This window comes from Atractosteus spatula, chromosome 5 (genome assembly GCF_055471065.1).
Source record: "Atractosteus spatula isolate fAtrSpa1 chromosome 5, fAtrSpa1.hap1, whole genome shotgun sequence".
Lineage (NCBI taxonomy): Eukaryota > Metazoa > Chordata > Actinopteri > Semionotiformes > Lepisosteidae > Atractosteus > Atractosteus spatula.
Window position 1 is genome coordinate 24,643,500 of NC_142710.1, and position 19,596 is coordinate 24,663,095.

At 38.5% G+C, this 19,596-nt stretch overlaps 2 protein-coding genes across 2 annotated transcripts; one reads left to right on the forward strand and one right to left on the reverse strand.

Moving 5' to 3' along the window:
* Positions 1-5: 5 nt before the first annotated feature.
* Positions 6-13,704, forward strand: LOC148834784 (putative pre-mRNA-splicing factor ATP-dependent RNA helicase DHX32). Its single transcript, XM_088917515.1, has 11 exons — positions 6-805; positions 4,685-4,878; positions 5,617-5,989; positions 6,946-7,194; positions 8,110-8,203; positions 8,946-9,095; positions 10,324-10,515; positions 11,072-11,203; positions 11,553-11,743; positions 12,109-12,299; positions 12,957-13,704. The coding sequence occupies exons 1-11, from the start codon at positions 548-550 to the stop codon at positions 13,147-13,149; spliced, it is 2,217 nt and encodes a 738-aa protein (XP_088773641.1). The 5' UTR covers positions 6-547; the 3' UTR covers positions 13,150-13,704.
* bccip (BRCA2 and CDKN1A interacting protein) lies at positions 13,563-19,444 on the reverse strand. Its single transcript, XM_088917519.1, has 7 exons — positions 19,283-19,444; positions 18,936-19,010; positions 18,034-18,114; positions 16,830-16,919; positions 16,457-16,644; positions 15,554-15,725; positions 13,563-15,306 (listed from the first exon to the last, which is right to left on the reverse strand). Exons 1-7 carry the CDS (start codon positions 19,412-19,414, stop codon positions 15,136-15,138), a joined length of 909 nt encoding a protein of 302 aa, XP_088773645.1. The 5' UTR covers positions 19,415-19,444; the 3' UTR covers positions 13,563-15,135.
* Between the last annotated feature and the right edge of the window lie 152 nt (positions 19,445-19,596).

Below are 19,596 nucleotides of genomic sequence, written 5' to 3' on the forward strand. Positions count from 1 at the left end.
TGATCACATTCAGAGTCACAATAGCCTCTCGCCTCTCCGGGCTGCATTCAGTGATCGGACACGTGTGACACCGCGGCGCAACAGTTCAGCCGGGGATAGGGTTACAAAGACCTTTTGCAAAAATTACCTAAAGCGCCCCAAAAGTAATTTTTGAAACAACCGTTCTGCCGTTGGAGTGCAGGGTGATTCGAGGACATCGTATTTTTTTATTTCGATTTTGCTCACCTGTTTTAGCTGGAATTGCTGGGCGTTCCCTTTTAGTGTTATCAGATGTCAGCGCTGGATTATTTTCTTTAAACGCCATTCGGTCACCTGCACCAAGAATGAAACCTTTGTATCATCTGCAGTGAATCCGATATTTTTTGTCTCTCGCTTGTACCTGGTGGAGAGGTACTGTTGCGGAATCGTGGAGTCCTGCCCTTCCTCCTCATGACGTTCTCTGTGCGGAACCCTGGCAGCAATTTCACCAGTCTTCGGCAAGTTCGCAGTTTGTTCCTCGCATTAATTTATTAATAAAAGAACCCGAGCAGGTTTGAAGAGCTCTGCCATGTCGGGGGAAGATTACTTACTGGGGGAATCGGATTCCGACCTCGAAGAAGGACACGAACAGGAGGGTTCGGTGTTTGGTGAAGATTTGGAGCTGAACCAGTTCGACGGACTGCCTTACTCCTCGAGGTTTTACAAATTGCTCAAGGAAAGAAAGACTCTTGCAGTTTGGAAAGGCAAATATGAATTTCTGGACACTTTGGCCAAGAGCCAGCTGGTAATAGTCTCTGGGACAGCAAAAACTGGGAAGAGTACGCAGGTGAGTGAGGAAGAATGTGGCTCAGGATGTACTGTAACACGTTAAATGATTTTGGCGCCTTTTAACACGGCCTGGAACTAAAAATAATTAAATCGCCTTAGGTAAACATTGTTCTGTGTTTTAATGAACACTTTTGGTTTGTTAAAGTTTAATTTAAAAAGTTGCTAAACCTGTTTAGTCGTTACCAAACAGGCTATAGCAGAAATGTATCTAAACATTCTTGTGAAATTTTTTGGATCGAGTTTTCCTGTGAACACATTTTGCAACTTACAGCTCTATGCAAAATATATTATGCTTCAGTGCTGTTCAAACAGTCTGTTCTAGACTTCTAGATTTAGTAACTGATGGTTTCAAATCTTTATGTACAGAAAAACACTGAAAGAATGCAAGACAAGAAAAGGTTGTACGAGGCAATAATACTAGCAGTACCTAACGTTTACCATAAGTTTATTAAAATATTCAGCGCTTTGAATTCATACCGTATTTGTGTAATATTTTTCACATTTTTTTCAAGTTCAGCCTAATTGTACTATACAGAACTGGTTGTATTCAATGTCTTATAAATGGATTAAGCAGAACATCTCCATGGACCAACTGAGAGTTAAATATATCTTGCTGAACCCAGACACTAATGTTTTGTCTCCATTTTCGTAATGTCTTTTGGCTCTCTCCTTAGCTTGCCAACCCAAATCTTTGGCTCGTGTTCCCAGAGTGCTGGAAACTGTGCTCTAGCAAATAGTTATGGTACTGTCTGATTTGATTAAATGTTGGAAGAGACAAATAATCTAAAATGTACACATACAAAAGAGAATATTCATTAAGGAACTTAATGAATGAGTCTGTGTTCAGTTTATTGGGATGGCTATATTTAGTGGTTCAGTAAACATGACCGAAACTGGCTCACAGGAGGTTATTTGTACAAGTAGTATAAATTAAAGATGTTTATATTTAACCTGTTAGTTATTTCTACAAATATAAGAGAACTTACCAGCAAAGGGAGGCCAACCCTTCTAGCTTGTTCAGTTAGTAGTAGCTAACTGATCCAAGAATCTCATCCAGCTGTTTAAAGAAGTAAAAAGAAGGCCTTTACAATATGATTGGGTGGTTTATTCCAGACAGCCACGCTCTTTTGTGTAAAGCACTGCCTCTTGTTCTTAATGTTTGGCGAGCTTTCCCTTATCTTCCATCTGTGGCCTCTTTTTTGTTTTTCATTATTGATTCTGAAGAAGTCCAGTGATTAAATTTGATCAGTGGCTTTGATGATTTAGAATACTTGACATCTTCTGAGTTATTATGAACTTTAAAAATGGCATTTAGACAACAGTGAATTTCAAACATTCTCATTGAAGTGCAAGCTGAGCATAAAGTAAAGCACGCACATTTCAATATGTATAATAAAGTATTTTTCTATAGCTTAGAATTAAAGCTTGACTATAAAATCACTGGCCTGACCATAACATTTTAAACCATTTGCTGCGGAGGTTGTAATTTTTAAGGTCACATGAAGTGTCCAGTAATTTTTAAAAATGTAAGCCAGCTAGGTTTCTATTTTTTAACATCTACAGTATGTAATGCAGCTGCCAGACTGTGACGACCTGAAGTGTCTCTTTTAGTACCTTAGATTACATTCACAAGCGACTGCAGCTTAATATGACCCTCCTAATGAGCTGCTAAGCACAGCTTTGAATGATGCTTGCAACAGAAGGCCAGCTTTGTAGGCCACAGGCTGTCAGACAGAAGAACCACGACAGCCGGACAAGACGCAAGTCCAGCTGTGAGCTGCGTAAGGCAGGATCTTAATGGCCACCTACTGATAAGCCTTCTTATGATAACTTTCTTCACCGATTTTAAAAGAACATAAAACAATTATACAGAACACTGGTGAAACCCATTGGATATTCATATATAAAGCACATGTGAAAATCTTTGCAAGATTACAATCAAGTTACAGATTGAAGTACATATAAAATGCTATTTTTATCTTTTGAAACAAGGATGAGCGTGAGCATTGATCAAGTCAAATAAAGTGGACAAACTGTGCGGTGACACTGCTTGAATCCATTAGTGGAATGAGGTGAATAACAAATCAGGATCACATAATTAGTGGAGTACCCAGGGATTTGTACCAGAACCACTGATATTCTTAACTTATATCAAATAACGAAATTCTGGTATAGTTCATAAACGTTTCAAGTTTGCAGATGTCAAATTAGGAGGATTAGCAAATACTGTCAAAGCATAAAATGTTTTTTTTTTTAAATGAAATTTATTGGCAAACACCTGGCATATCAGGGCTCCAGACGTCGACTGAAATGGTCGCAAATGCGACGAAAAATAAGAATTTGCGACAATAATTTCTAGTTGCCATTAGCGACAGACACCAAAACTTTATTTTTGTCGATATGTGGTCAAATTTCATCTGGTGATGAGGCGTTACTTAATTCCATCTTTAGAGCGCACGCCTTTACGCCCTTGTCGCAGCACACGGCAGTGACTGTTGGTTAAAAAGGTAGCAAGCTAAGAAGCTTCGCGCTAGAACACACGCTAGCTGATCTGCCAACGATGGCAAAGCGTAAAATTACACTTTTTTCTAAAGAGTTTGATTCATCCGTCAACAGGTCTGAACGGCATTTCAGAACTTCGTGGCTTCAGGAATTTGCTTGGCTTAGGTTTGAGAATGGTGAACAAATGATGTATTGCGACATTTTTTTCTAAAGCCGGTCAGGAAGTTGCAGAAAACTGAGTTTTTCAAAGGGACAAATCATTTAAAGAAACGGTAAAAAAAAATAAACCATGGAGAGAGTCAGAAGCATACTGATTGAAGTTCGAGATTGTGTAACTGCGAAGTTTGCCCCAAGGCAGACTCCTTTAGCCCGGGCTGTCTCTCGCGCCTGTGAAAAAACATCCGAGAAAGACTTTTAAGAGCTGAAAATGAAATTTAATGCAGCCTACGTGATCGCACGCGAGAAATTACCGTTCACAAAATATGCCTCCCAAACCTTGCTAAGGAAAAAGAACAGAATGGATGTATCAAAGACGTATGATAACGACACCGCGTGTGCTGAGTTTATTGGGTGCATTGCAGACGAACTATTTTGATTCTGGAATTTGGCGACAAAAAAAAAGTCAAATGTTTCATTTTAGGAGCCAGTGGCTCCCAAGGTATTTTTTTGGTCTGGAGCCCTGCATATAATGTTTAATGCAGACAAGAACCTGATACAAGTGTTCACAATTTCCGAAGGCATTAATAAAATCAACCACGCGTATCTCTTCAGAATGAACAGTGAAACTCGAACCAAAGGGCATCTGTGGTAACTGCGTGGATGTGCGCTTAGAAACAAGAACAGGAGGCACTTCTTTTCTCAATGAGCTGTGGTAATATAGAATAAGTTACCCAGACATTTTATAGAGGCTGATACCCTGGCTTCTTCCAAGAAAATGTTTGGCGAGATTCTTCAATCAATGAAATACTAATTACCAAAAGGGCTAGATGGGTAAAATGGCCTCTTGTTTGTAACCTTTCTTACATTATTAAGGTGTTATGAGGATGGGGCGCTGTTTTTATTATTTATAACCCAGTTGATTCTCCTGTAGAGGATACGTAAGTGGGGAAGACCATTAAAATGTCTTCCAAGAAAATATGCATGAAGAAAATGTATTAACCTGTCATAAAATCTGATTCTGCTTAGTTTGTTTTATCACACAGGGTGTTGAGATGCCCCTACAGATGCAGCAGGCAGAGTTATGTAGTAGTGTAATAATGTTGAAAATACTGGAACTAGAAGTTTGTAGTGGAGTACTGGTTGTTGGAGGGAAAAAAATCATCCGATTAATACTTTAATTGTTGTTGGTCTTTTTTTCCCATTTTCCTCATTGCAGATCCCTCAGTGGTGTGCGGAATTCTGCCTGTCAGCGCAGTACCAGCATGGAATGGTGGTCTGTAGTCAGATCCACCGACAGCAGGCCGTGAGCCTCTCGCTCAGGGTGGCTGACGAGATGGACGTCAACATCGGGCATGAAGTGGGCTACAGTGTACCCCTGGAGACCTGCTGCTCCAGTGACACTGTCCTGAGGTCTGTGTAGTCTGCGTTTACTCCTGCCCCTGATGCCCGTGTACACACAGAGACTCAGACACGCACACACACTCAGACCCCCTCTGAAGGGGCTGTCTCCGCTTAAAGAATCAGAAACAATGGACAGAGGGGTGGGGGTAGCTTGGAGGTTGGAGGTTGAGCTGCAGCTGCACTTCGTTCAAATGGAGTATTCACCCCATATGCTGCTTTTTAGCATTTATATTGGCTTTTAAGACAAGGAAGCTAACAAAAGAGAAAAGGCAATTATAGAGGTAGCACAGATTCCCAAAAGATGAAGGGGTAAGGGGTCAGAGAAAAGAAGGAACAGCATTAGAGTAAGTTATAAAATGAATTAGGAAAGCAGCCAGGCTTGTATAAGTTTTATCAATGATAGATGTTGACAAAACCAATAGATTGTATTGGGAGGAGAAGTCAGTCACTTAGACTAAATTGAATTTTAACAGCTGCTGTGAGATCTTGCAGTTCTGTCGGTAGTAAATTTGGGGAATAAAAGCAGAAATAGGAGCAGGGACAAACATCTGTTTTTGTACCTTGGCCTTGTGCATCATGCAGACGGTTGTGCTGAAGGCAGATACTTACAGTATACCATTTCCATCTTAGAAGTTCAGTGGGAAAAAATGACCAGGTGCAGTACTTGTGAGTGTTTCAGTGTAAATGAACTCTATATTAATCCACAGAAAAGTAAACACATTAAAGGAATTTCCTTGTATTTTACAGATACTGCACTGATGATGTGTTGCTCAGAGAAATGATGTCAGATCCCTTGCTGGAGCACTATGGAGTAGTTGTTGTTGACCAAGCCCATGAACGGACAGTCTGCACCGATGTCTTACTGGGGCTGCTGAAGGATATTTTACTGCAGAGACCAGACCTGAGGGTGGTGATTCTCACTGTGCCCCATATGGCCAAAAAGCTGCTCGCATATTATGGCAACATCCCTTTAATAAAGCTAGACTCCCCGTGTCCTGCTGAGGTGGTTTACAGCAACAGCAGCCAAAAGGACTACTTCTATTCAGCACTGCGACTGGTATTAGAGATCCATCACACAAAGGAAGGTGGAGATATTGTGGTCTTCTTGGCATCATCACAGGTATGATATTATTTGTTATTAATTTATTTGGCTGACACATTCTGTCCAAATATATAAAGAGGTACAGCTAGGCATTGTACAGAAGTAATCTCAGTGCAGTATCTTGCTCAAGTGCCCTACCCAAGATTGAACCAAATTCCAGGTGAAAGTCCAGAGCCCTAACTACTACCCCACACTGCTGTCACTTATTAAATAGTGTTACCAAGTTATAGGTTTGCTGATCAGACCAATGTTTAACAGGTTTTATTCTAAAGGGTTTCTTCATCAAGATAGAGTTCACTTGTTTACAGTTGCCTGGGATGACTAATTTAGGTTTTTACATAGTATTTAATAGGTTCTAATTTCTATTATTCTGTAGGATGTGAAAATCCTTATTTTTCTTTTTTTCTGTAAGTCTTCCAAACGACAAAATTCTTCTTGTGTATATAGTATGTTAAATATTTACCCACTCGTCTCTTCTGTGTTTATTAAGAGTGCGTTTATTGATCTCTCCCAGTGTTCCTGTATAGTTCCTTTCCTGTAAAATTGTATTGTCCTATAAAGCCCTGAGTTTTACTTCTGTTGTTAGCTGACACTCATTTTTTAATGGCATTAATCTTTGATGTTACAGTTAGCATTGGAATGCCTAGAGCATTCTACAGTACAAGTAAAAAAGCATTTAGTTGAACAAAATGTTGTAGGCTGTTTTTCATAGATTATTATGCAGTAGCAAAAGGCATAATGCAAGATAATAGAACTTAGTGTTTTCTGAAAGTAGGTGAACAAGCTTTCTTTCTTCAAGTATAGAATACAGTATCTGTGTATTGATTATGTGATTTAAGTTTGAGTAACACGTCTTGTGCAAGGTTTAGGTTAACTGGAATCATGAACTTCCAAAAAATATAGGGATTTGAGTAGGACTGGGCAGCAGCCCTTTGTTCATATGATGAAATCTGACTACACTGTTTTTGTTTCAGGAGGTTGACTGTGCTCATGACATAATCAGGCAAGAGGGAGCAAATCTGAGCCCAGAGCTGGGAGAGCTGGTACCTGTTCCCCTGAGCCCTGAGAAAGGGGGGTGTATCCCCAGCCAGAGTGAGGAGCAGGGAAAGAGCGGCAAGTGTCCTGACAGAAGAGTCTTCCTGACCACTAGTCAGGGGGAAGACCTGTTCTGGGCAGTGGATACTGTGAACTTTGTCATTGACACTGGGGTTGAGAAAAGATATGTGAGTGAATTAACCTTGAATTACTGCACAAAACAGGACGATCTAATGTAATTTTATAACATAAGACTGACTGGCGAGTGCGAAAGAGATTACTTGGATGTTCATGCACCCATACAAGTGGCACCAGATACAAGTTACTGTATTAAACATGAAAATAAGCTTTGCTTGTAGAAGGGAAAACAAGCCTTTCCTAAACAAAGATTGTGAAAAACAGGATAAAAGTAACACATTTATAGACTTTTCATCAGTTTTGTTTTTCTATGTTAACTTGCAACAACAAATATAGGTTTTTTTATCATTTCAAAGCTTATATAATTGGAATTAGGATAAAAGTTCCATATCATCAAGGTTTTATGTTTTTGTGACGTGGGTCATTCTCCAGTCATAGCTGTAGCCAGTCCAACTTGCAAATGTCCAATTGCTTTTCTTTGTACAATCTTGGTCTTCCAATTATTTATCAATATCAATATTTATCAATGATTCGTTTTATGCCACTGGATTAGATTAATTATTTAACCTACATGTGAACCTCAGTTTGGAAAAATGGCTTTGTGCTGCTTTAGGTAGATAATTTATCTGAAGACTTATGTGGTGTTGGCATGTGCAATATTTCACTGTATGATTGTTTTAGCCAAGCTGCTTTAAGTGTTCATGCATCTGCCTACTGGCTTGTTCTTGTGTTCTTTAGTTTTAGCTTATGGTAATGTGCATTGTTTACCACTATTAATCATTCTTTACATGAGCTTTTGTATAAATGTATAATAGGAAAGGACTTAAAGAAGAACCATTCATATTTTGTCACTTTTAAATTCCTACACGCATGAAGTCTGTTGTTTTCTGTATTTGCATTGTTTCCATTCCGTCAAGAGAGTATGATATTGACGCGTGTGACAACTCTTTAATTCCCTCTGCTAGGTATACAATCCTCGGATCAGAGCCAACTCCCTTGTGGTGCGACCAATCAGTAAAAGCCAGGCAGAGATGCGCGAGCAGCTTATGGGTTCAGCAGGTGGGATTGAAATCCAGTTTGAATCTCTTCACTGCTGCTCACAATGAATGAAACATGAACACAGACATTGCTGGTTCCCCTTCACTTGTTCTGAACTTCTAATGTGCCACAATAGCTAACAGATTTTATTTTTATGGTTAATAAGAGTTTACCAGACACATTTTAAGACAGTATCAATGTAATAAATTAAAATACTTATGCATCACAGTGCTAAAAATCAAGAATTCACAATTATGATGAGTTGGAACAGCTACATTTTGCCACTGTTATTTTAATTTTTTTAAAACTGATTTGTAAAAACCTTTGGTTTCCCAGAACAAAATTCTATCCTGTTGCTAATGTCTACTGTTTTAACATGGACAAGATTATCACCATCACTTTCAGCAACTGGCCCAGAGCCTATCCCACAAGCACTGGACGAGACACCAGTCCATTAAAGGGTACACACAGGTGCAAACATGCACACACTCACACTGGTGCCAGTTTCACAGACGCCAATTAACCTATCAGCCTGGCTTTGTCCGTGGGAGGAAAGCCATGTAAATTCCTGTGGCTTGTGGAAAACAGACAAACATCCCATAGCACAACAGAAACTGAACCCAGGGCCCAAATGCCGAGAGGCAGCAAAACTAACCACACAACTGTGCTACCCTGGACAAAATAATTCAAACAAGCAGTAAATTGCATAACTGAAAAATTTGAATGTATTAAGTACTATTCTTATTTCTGTTCATCCTCTTAGGGAAGTGTTTTTGCCTCTACCCAGAGGAAACACAGCTGCCAGATGAGAATCCTCCACAGATTCTGGAGTCCAACTTCACACCCACAGTGCTCTTCCTGAAGAGGATGGATATTGCAGGACTGGGCCACTGTGAATTCATAGACCGACCAGGTAAAAGAAAATGAAGTACTGCTGAATTGCACTTATACAGTTCCTGGATCCCATCATGAAAGTCGGGGATCTTCAGGCCTGGTCCCGGAGTGTCCCAGTCCCAGTACAATTTGTAGGTCACCATGTAATCCCTGATTTCTAAAGATATGGAACAATTCATTTGTAATCAATTTGCTTAATTCATCAATAGCTTAAAGGTGGTGCTAATCTTTAAAAACAGATGACCTGTAAAACAAACAAGACTGGGGCTTTCCAGTGGATTTTTACTTTACACGGTAAGTAAAAATCATAAGTCATAATTAAAGACAGCTACACACACCAAAGCCAGTGTGTATATTATTTTGTAGGTTTTGACCTGAATCTTAAAAAAACTTGATAACTAAAATAATTTTGCAATAAAACAGTTTTTTTGGCTGGAAATAGAGGTTTATACTGTATGGTTTTACAAAAAAATGAAAAGCTACAGAACAGTGAGAGTTAAATGTTAAGTAGGGAAGGCAGGAGTTCAACCCAGGTTTATTTGGCTGGTGTAAACAGTCCAGATGGGCCAGGAATGCCTGCTCCCAGCCTGTTATTTGGAGTCAGTCAGCTGTACATTAGCAGAGCTGACAGCATTCAGCCAGGGACCATTGTTGGTAATCAGAGCAGCCCCAACATGTAAAAGACTAACTGTGATTTATTCCTGTAGCAGCTACATATTTACAGTGTGGCAGAAGATGGTATAAAGGAGCAAGATCATTAGTGATTACAGCTCTGCTTTGTCAGTCTCTTCAGCACAATGAACAGGAAGTCCCATTCTTTTGCACTTTGTTCAGGAAGGAATATTGAATAACTTTTAAAAGCTTTCATGCAATAGCTCTCAGGGAGTATTTTTCATATTGGCAAGGCTGCTTTTTTTAGTTCACAATCAGCTACAAAATGTGTCATCTCACATTGTGTAACAAATTGTATCGCTATAAAAATGACTTGAGAAATTCTTTCATATTTCTGGGAGTTGAGATTTATTGCTGTAAATCTTTATTGGTGTTTTTTAAAATGGTATTAAACACTAAAGATTGTGGCTATCCTACATGCATTGCCTTCTATACAAGTGCTCCTACTTTAATTTTCAGTAGACTACACTAAAGGTGCATGAGATATGTAAATATGCATCTATAACTATTCCTTCATTGAGTGTGGAAACACATTGAAATTAATATTCAAATGTTATTGTCTGTTACACTTCCAGATCCAGAGTGTCTTATGCAGGCTTTGGAAGAACTGGATTATCTTGCAGCTCTAGATGATGATGGAAATTTGTCAGAAATCGGAATAATCATGTCGGAGTTCCCCTTGGATCCTCAGATGGCAAAAGCTCTCCTGGCTTCCTGTGAATTTGACTGTGTCAGTGAAATGCTTACCATTGCAGCTATGCTCACAGGTATTATATCCAAGGAAGGTCCATTACTTCTGAAGGAAGCAATTTTGAAAATCCCAACAGTTGTCAGATCTTGGGCTTCCTTTTGAACACCCAGTGTATTGTAAAATTAGGCTGGTGCAAAGCAGTAGAAAACCATACAGAAAATGTTGTGCATATTTATGGATAATTTTCTTCATATTGTGTACCTCTCCTACATGTATACAAACCATGTATGTAAGGTATCGCCAAAGGCAAAAGGTCTAGGTGATAAGGTAAGGGAGATAGTATACAACAGTTTATTTGGTTTTGAAACAATGCAAAAGGGCAAAGGAAGCCCCTTTGAACTTCATTGCTTTTACCATTTGGCTTGTTGGTTGATATAGCATGTTCTCCCCATCAATAACTCCTTTATAACCAAAAAAAAAAGTCTTTGTCCCTGTTATTATTTATTTCACCATATGGAAATGCAGGTCAATCCCTGGTAGCTTCTCTGTGAGGGCAGCTGTCTTGGGTCAGATGCTGTTTATGAAAACTGGCTTGGTCATGTATGTTCACCATGTATGCTGGTTTGTTTCAGCACCAGGCTGTTTCTTGGAACCACCTGTTGGCTCCCAACAAGCAGCTCTCCACTGTCACATGAAATTCCAGCACCCAGAGGGAGACCATTTCACCCTTATCAATGTCTACAATGCCTATAAGCAAAGTCAACGTAAGTGAACTGCATGACATTTTCTGAAACTTACAGGGCTGCACACTATCAACTTTACAGTTGGGAATGGCATCTTAAGTCAACGTTAAATAATTATATTCATAAAACATGCAATACGAGTTTTGTTATCCCCTGGTTGCTGTCTTGTTATTGTGTGTATTGTGCAGAAAACAAGGAAAATATACTGTTCACCTTGTGAACAAATATTGTTATTAGTATTACAAAATAAAGATAAATATAGATGGAGAAAAATCTGTATTTACCATTGTGTTGTGTACTTTCAAGACGGTGGTGGTGGGGGGAATTATTTTATAGAAAAATATATAATTATATATATTTCTCTTTTAAGATGCAAGTATTGAGAAGTGGTGCCAAGACTGCTTTCTCAGCTACCCTGCTCTCCAGACAGCAGATGCCATTCGGTCAGAGTTGACAGATATCTTAAAACGAATTGAGCTCCCCATCTCGGAGCCCTCATTTGGAACGAAGTGCAACACTCAGAATATAAAGAGAGCACTCCTGTCTGGCTATTTCATGCAGGTAAGAGAAAATCTGCTTATCCGAGTCATACATTAGAAAACAGCAAGGAGAAAAAGTACATAAAAGAATACTGGCTTCACAGGGGGTATACTTAATTGATAAAAATTGGGTCAAAGGAAACCAGAGTATTTGTTTTTATTTCATAAACAATTTGCTGCTTGTCCAAGTGTGATTCTGAGTGCTGAAGTGTGGTACCATCTAGATTTGTCACCGTTAAGCAAATATTCATCACCTTTTGAACAACTTTCCACAGTAATTTTTCTGTACAAGATGTACATATTCACAATCATTTGAAACTTGTGCATACCTAACCCCACCATCAAGCAACAGACTCTTTACTGAATGTGTTTCTGTTCTTCTTTTAGATTGCAAGAGATGTAGACGGCTCAGGCAATTATTTTATGCTGACACACAAACACATGGCTCAGATCCATCCTTTCTCCAGCTATGGTTCAAAAGCAGACAAATTGGGCTTGCCAGAGTGGGTCCTGTTTCATGAATACACACTGTCTGAAAATAACTGCATCCGAACAGTCTCTGAAATATCACCCGAAGTGTAAGTCAATACCATTTATTGTTGATTCCAACATAAAAGCAGGTGCGGTCTATAGTAAAAAAAAAAATCCCATGGCTAATATAAGACTTGTTTAAATACCTGAATTACCTCCAAAAAATTAAATAAAAAGAATTTACACAAGGGATCAGGAAGGTTTGTATAGTTTCTAATCCACTGCTACGTGTTCAACTACTAAGAAGCAAATGGGACCGTTTTCTTAGTCACACAGGCCACAAATTTAAAAAAAGATTGGAGAGTAGACTTTTAATCCCATGTTACTACAACTGCAACAAAAGACGATTACAGTAATCTCCTGTCGCTGAATAAAAGTCTAGTACTTGGTGCAAAATTGTCAAATTTCAATTTCAATTCAATTGTGAAAGAAATTTCCGATGTCAAAGAAACGTGGAGAGCACCATATTGAATACAGAACAAATATATGTAACAAAAAATGTGTAATCGTATGCTGTTATGCAACTATAACATCAACTGTTGGAATGAAAAGATAAAGTTCAAATGAATTTAGGTGGGTCCATCAACCCAAGGTGAAAAATTATATTTAACAGCTTTTACCTTTTATTGGTTATTGGTATTTTAGCCACAACCCAGCATATGTCTTAATAGGGAAAGAAATAACCTTTTTATTTTGTTTTTCAGATTCATTCAGATGGCACCACAATACTTCTTTTACAATCTGCCCCCTAGTGAGAGCAAAGATATACTGCAGCATATTATTGACCACGTATCATCAGTGCATAAAAACAAGAAACAAGACCCACAAACGCTATCAAGTGATGTGCCCGAGGACTGCCAAGCAAATCAGTCTTATGAGAGATGTGTTATACAGTGACATTTGTAAATCCAGTTCATTGTTCATTTTGTAAAGGTATATGTAACACAGCTCAGCATACCTAAAGAGACAGTGTAGAATTCTGCTGGAGAAGAAGACCTGTTTTTTTGCCATAGCAGAGTTCACTGTCAAGGTGGTGTCAAGGGAGTGGTGCTGTGTAAGCTCTGTGTTTACAATCAGAGCAGAGCTCCATGTTGCATATACAGTACTCAAAATGTCCGAGTGCTGCTAGGCTATTATCTAAAATGTGTTAGTAATGCATAGCGCAGAAGCAGTTTTGTCTGAAGAATATTATAAAACCTGATAGTAAATTTAGCAATGATCTTTTACTGGAAAAAATACTCAAGTAAAGATTAAGAGATCACCATGGGAATAGATACATTTGGGAGCAAATGAAGAAAAACCACCTTGCAGTCTTTAAAAGATTTGTTTTTACTTCAGTTAAAGTAATACATGTTCATTTAAAAAATTTTATCAGTACAGTGGTTTTGATAAGAATATAATATATACTGTATATGGTACATGGCTTATGGATGATTAAATTATTTAAAACTAGAATGGTGTTGTGTCTTTGCTGGAAACATTCATGAGGTACTGAAAAGATGGGCTCTTTATGCACCACGTGGAACCTCAGTGCAGAGGACAGCCGGCAGCTGCTTGGACGCAAGCAGGGCTGTACATACTGTACCGTGGGAGGAGGTGGCAAGCCGCTCCACCTTGAGTTAATTTACACTTCACCAGCATATGGCTGATGAGTCTGTTCGTGTCTTCACAAAGACAAACGTATCTATTAGTTTACAACTGTACGGTATTCATTTAGAGATATTTTATAGGTGGTTATTCAAGGTTATTTTCTTGAATGACTGATGTAAGAGTAAGTTCCTCGCTATCTTTAGTACACTCTTGTTGCAGACCACACAATCATCAATCTACATAATATAACAAATAAAATGAATGTTTTTTTTAATTAATGGGTAAAACTACTGCAGAATGTAGTCCATTGACACAATAGACAAAAAGTTAAAGCAAAAGAAAGGTAGGACAAAATTTAAATTTGCTGCTGTAGAAAGAATTTCATGAGGACTGTAAAAAGACCATTTTAAAAGTCAACTGCTGCTGCTGAATCTGTTCAAAGCAGCACTAAAATAAAAATATAAACTTCTAGCAGCAACAACAGATTAAATTATTAATCTGAACATCCCTCAATCACTTGTCAGCTACAGTATAGATGAAACAGGCATTAAAATAGCATTTTATTAATTGACTTTAGATTCCTCATGTGCATAACATGCACATACAGTAAGTTGGGTGTTATTAAAAACATCTTCTCTAAGAGAGAATGAAAATCTATGAAATGATAATGCCTCATCCTGCTATCCAGGGCCCATGCTGACAGAGCCATTGTCTGTTTTATTGTTAACTAATTATATACAGCATGTTCATCAAATTTCAGGTGCAGTTTGTGACTTGATTTCATAAGTTCAAGGGCAGGTAGTCTGCAAAAGCAGATAGCATATCCCCCACCCCAGTCTTTTAACATTTCTTAAACGACATGCTGAAAACTTTCAGATTTAAGTGTACCAGGATCCAAATCTGAATATGCATTTGTTTCTTGAAAACAACTGCTAAAGAATATCGATGAATTCCTATGGGTGCGAGTATCAATATGCCCTTTTTATGAAAGATCAATAAGATTCCTGAAGGAACAAAATGTGAATTAAAACTATGGTTGTGTCCTTAACATCATTTACTTTTCACGGCAGTGTAAGCTTACATTCTGTTACAACGGTATGCTTACAGTATTTTCAATATAAAGAGTATGTACATTTCTTAAGGTATTTTGCATAACTCTTGAGCAAAACTGTACCTGACTTGTCACTAGATCTGACACAGTATGTATCAAGTGCCAGTTTTGACAGTTCCTTTGACAAATTCCAAACTAAAGAGGGTCACACACGAACAGCTATCCCACATCTTTAATGCTACTCATACCGTCAGATACTCTTTCAGCTTTGCCATGATTGTGTCGATGCGCTCGGCGGGGATTAACATCACTGTACGGAATGGTTTCATTGGAACATCATTAAAGGACCATCGTCCACCCAGGCAAGAGTCGGCTTCATTTTGGACAGAGTAATTGAACTTAATGACTGCTTCCTGCAAAAAAAAAAGAAGAAATTAAGCAGAGTTGGAGCTCCAATGTGAACTGCATGATGAGGATGATGTCTTAAATCCTGGACACCCTGTGAAACCTGGCCAAGCAGGTACAGCTCTTCTTTACAAAAAACAGCTGCTATGGGAGGTAGGTTTAGCATGCACACAGCTTACCCATCTAAGCCAGGGAAGCTATCCAAACACCAAGCTAATAAAAAAATGCAGACCGCAGAAGTTCAGATTGGTTTACCTCATGGAAGAATTCCTCTTCAGCGTTCGCAAACATCAGCTCCTCCTCTTTTTGGGGACCCCCTCTCCTAGAATCTCCCTTCTTTGCCTCCTTGCAGGTCTTGCTTATCATCAGGAAATAATGGCATCTTCCACTGGGTTTGTTGGTCCTCTGGGCTTGTCTTATTTCTTCCCTGAATTTTGGGGAATTGGAAATATGAGTAACACTCTGCTTTATCCCACTGAACGTTACAACAGATTAGACTTGTTTTCCTTTTTTTCCAGCAATTAAAACTAATGTAATGGAACTCCAGCCTTTCCACAAAGCATTCCATCTGGAGTGCAATGACCTACTTCTGTACCAATTTAATCCAAAAGCTTTAGAACATGTGACAGCACCAATACTGTACAGGGGCTCACATTCATGTTTAGATAGCACATAATTAACCAGAAGTACACAATCAGCATTGCTGTTTAGCATTATAAAAATAAGGAATCTGCAAGGTCAATTTTCTAATATGTGTTTCCTCACTAGTTTTCCATTTGACTTTCTAAGGTTTAAACCTAAGGTCTAAGGTTTTTCAAAGCTATGACACGTTACTATAAATTGCAATAACATCTCATTTGCATTAGAAAAAAATAAATCCATCCTTTGTGAAAGTGGCATTAATATTCCTTTTCTTTTCTAGCTGTACTTTTGTTCTGTCTGTAGGTCAGAAGCACATAACTCTTGTCCTCTGAGGAACCCAGAAACTGTTCGGGTTTTTTTTTTTCAGTTAAGATCATACATGACCTAACTGACTTAATTATTGATTAACTTTTATCAGTTTGGTATTTTTCATAGATCTTAAACTGTTGAGAATAAATGTTGCCACCCTCCAGTGCTGGAACTGTGTAACCCAAGCACTAGGGCTGAAAGACTCACTGGAGCTGCTTGTGCAAGGGAAGAGCGATCTGTGGGGGCACATTGATGAACCTCTCACTGAGCAGCAGGCCCACAGGCTTGCTCGTATCACTCAGGATCTTCTCCAGCTGCTCTGCGACACCCTGGGGGACGACCTTCTCACACTGGCTCAGGATAAGCTCCTTAATCTGCTCCACACACGGGGTGTCCTGCACACCAATCGAAAGCAAACATGAAGGCACCAACAAGGGATGATTTCATTTTAAGCTGAAGATTTCATTTATCTGGTTTCACTGTGAAAACCGCCAGAGAGGGGGCTGTTATGCTTTAGCAAATTTCTTGTACAGTCACATACTGGCAAACAACTTCCCCAGTAACTGCCTGGAGTGTTTACCTTCCTTTCAGTGAGGTTTAACAAACTAATGAATCCAAAAACTTCATCAGGGTCATCGTCATCATCACTATCCTCGGGTACTTCACCTTGCTGGAAAAAAAGAGAAGAGCAGTGATCACAGTTATTATTAAATAGACCAAGACCGCCAATATCCCATCCAATAGTGTTTCAAGTGGATCGGCTTTTCAAAACTGTATAATGTGAAATAATTGATTAATCTCATTAGTTAAAAAGTGTTTTATTACAGCTTTAAATTACATAAAACTGGACTAAAACTATATATTTACATTATATGGCACAGAAACTAGTGATTAAAAGATCAAGTATCACATGTCTGCACTGTGCAATATATGCACCTAGAAATGTATCAAATAAATTATCAAAGCCATTAAACAAAACAGGAACATAAAATGTATTGCAATAGATGTCAGAACACTGCATAAAACGTAAACAGACACAAGCCATTACACAAAAGCACTTTCAGTCAGCCAGTAGAGACACTCTGAACATGGTGAAGCAGCATCTTGCCTCCCTCTTGTTTAGGCTCGTTTCAATCTCACCAGTGTTATCCAAGTTAGTTCAAGATAGTTCTAGTCACAAACCCAAGGTATAAACCAAACTGTCAAGAATAACACCAAAATTCTTAACACTGTGAAAAAGGTGCCAGGTCATCTAAAATTGAACAGATTTTGGCAATTAGCATTTTGAGACAGCTGGTTCCACATTACCACATCACTGGAATAAAGGTGAAAGCCAAGTTTGCATTTCCTAATAATATCACAAGGTGAAAACACATATGTGTGTACTTTAAATGAATTATCAAAAAGCATACCGCAGTGTGAAATACTCACAGTACTGTCACTACCTGGTTTTTGCATATTGCTGTTGTTTGAATGCTGCTTAAAATAACAGCTCCTACCCTTCAATGTGTATATTGCTGTTATTGTATAATGTCATGTATATTACTGATACATGTATGTTTATGCATACTGCTGCTACTGCTCTTTTACATGCCACTTTCCACTATGTTGGTGGCACACATGCTATTGCTTTATGTTCTTGTCTCCAACAATTTGTGATGTCATTTGTATGTTATTTGTTCTGTCATTAATAATGTGAGGAAACACACAAGTATTTCATTGCATTCAGGTAAATATGACAAACAAAAACTTGAAATTTGAAGAGAGAGTATTAAAATTCTTACTCTAATGACACTTCCAAGTTCATTCTGCTGGATGATGATATCTGTCAGCTCTGAAATGTTTACAGTGGCTTTCAAGAATACCTGTGAGGACAAGAGCATTTATACTTTAATTATTGTTAATTATGAATTAATAATTAACAACCTATGTCTGAGACCTACATGCAGCTAGAATAAAAATACATTACTTACACTGCACCTCCTCTGCAGATATTCAAAGAACAATGACACGGACCTACCATCACAAATTCTAAAAATAAATCAGGAGATCTTGCTAAAAGATATAAGATTTTTATATGTAAATACAAAGAACAAGCAATTACATGTTAGTTCTGCACTCTGTTGACATTTTTAATCTCCAAATCACCTTCTTAAAAGTTTCACTGGCACCTGCAAAAATCCTGACGTTTAGAGCAAAATTCTCACAACAGTTACCACCAACACTAAAACAACATACTAATTTTGCTAAACGCTAATTCCTATATTCAACTGACTAACTGCAAATTTATTACTTGAATACATTTCACATATCTCTATGCAATTTATCATTCTCACTGTTGTTGCTAACCATCAGTGCTTGTGGTTTTAACTAACATCCTCCATATGAAAATAATACATCGCTGAACTGATCGACCTTTCATCAAATGTTAAAGGTGTGCACACAAGATTGTCATTTCCAATGGACACCAGCAGCAGAGTGCGTTTTCCGTTACTTTAAAATATAGTATATTCGACTATATACTATAGTATAGTCGACTATACATGATGACTCATGAAATGTGGTATGGAAACATGATAGTAGTTATTTAGCGTTTAAAAACTGTAAACATGCTTCTGTACATTGCTAGTTGTTTTTGGTGTAGCAACTGTCATTTTAACAATGTTAAAGCATAATATATATTTACCTGTTGCAACAATTTCTTTATCCCGTTAAAATCGTTGTCGGAGATCGCATGTGCCTCAAAGTCCACCTTCACCTCCTATCAAGTAAACCAAAACACGGCAGGTCAACGGGGAATTGCTAACCACGTGGATACCACATTTTTATAGTCTTCCCCTATCTGTAATTTTTGTATATATATTCTGAAACAGTTTCATTGTTTTGCCTAACACGTCAAAGTTTTTGCTGTATAGATACTGTAGGTTATTATAATAAATCATGAGATACTTGAGAATGCGATCTGGTCGTAAACCGCGGGAGGCTCCCACAACCTTAAAATCATATACAGTACTGTATATATATATTTTTTACCTCGTTTATCTCTTCATCGGAGTCTTCGCTGTCCTCCTCTCCCTCGGATGCCTCTTCCTCCGAGCTCTCCTCCTCATTCTCCTCGGGGTTGACCCCCATTCCTACGGCTCGCCTTTTCGCAGAAGAGGCCATGCTGCCAAAACACACAGAAGAGGAAAAGGAGGAGACCTGCACACGCAATTCTTACGGTTAAGTGGTGTGGGAAGCTGTAGAAGTATGGGCGCCATTTTGGCTCAAACTGACTCTCGCATGAAATGTTCAACGTGGTAGACGCCATGGAAATGTGTTCAATCTCCATTCGATTTCATAAAGGA

Coding starts and splice junctions, on each gene's coding strand:
- LOC148834784 (XM_088917515.1), top strand. CDS start 548: ATGTCGGGGGAAGATTACTTACTGGGGGAATCGGATTCCGACCTCGAA. Junction 806..4,684: donor AAACTGGGAAGAGTACGCAG/GTGAGTGAGGAA, acceptor TCCTCATTGCAG/ATCCCTCAGTGGTGTGCGGA. Junction 4,879..5,616: donor TCCAGTGACACTGTCCTGAG/GTCTGTGTAGTC, acceptor TGTATTTTACAG/ATACTGCACTGATGATGTGT.
- bccip (XM_088917519.1), bottom strand. CDS start 19,414: ATGGCCTCTTCTGCGAAAAGGCGAGCCGTAGGAATGGGGGTCAACCCC. Junction 16,920..18,033: donor AACTTGGAAGTGTCATTAGA/GTAAGAATTTTA, acceptor CTTTTTTTCCAG/CAAGGTGAAGTACCCGAGGA. Junction 15,726..16,456: donor CCCTTGCACAAGCAGCTCCA/GTGAGTCTTTCA, acceptor CCCAAAATTCAG/GGAAGAAATAAGACAAGCCC.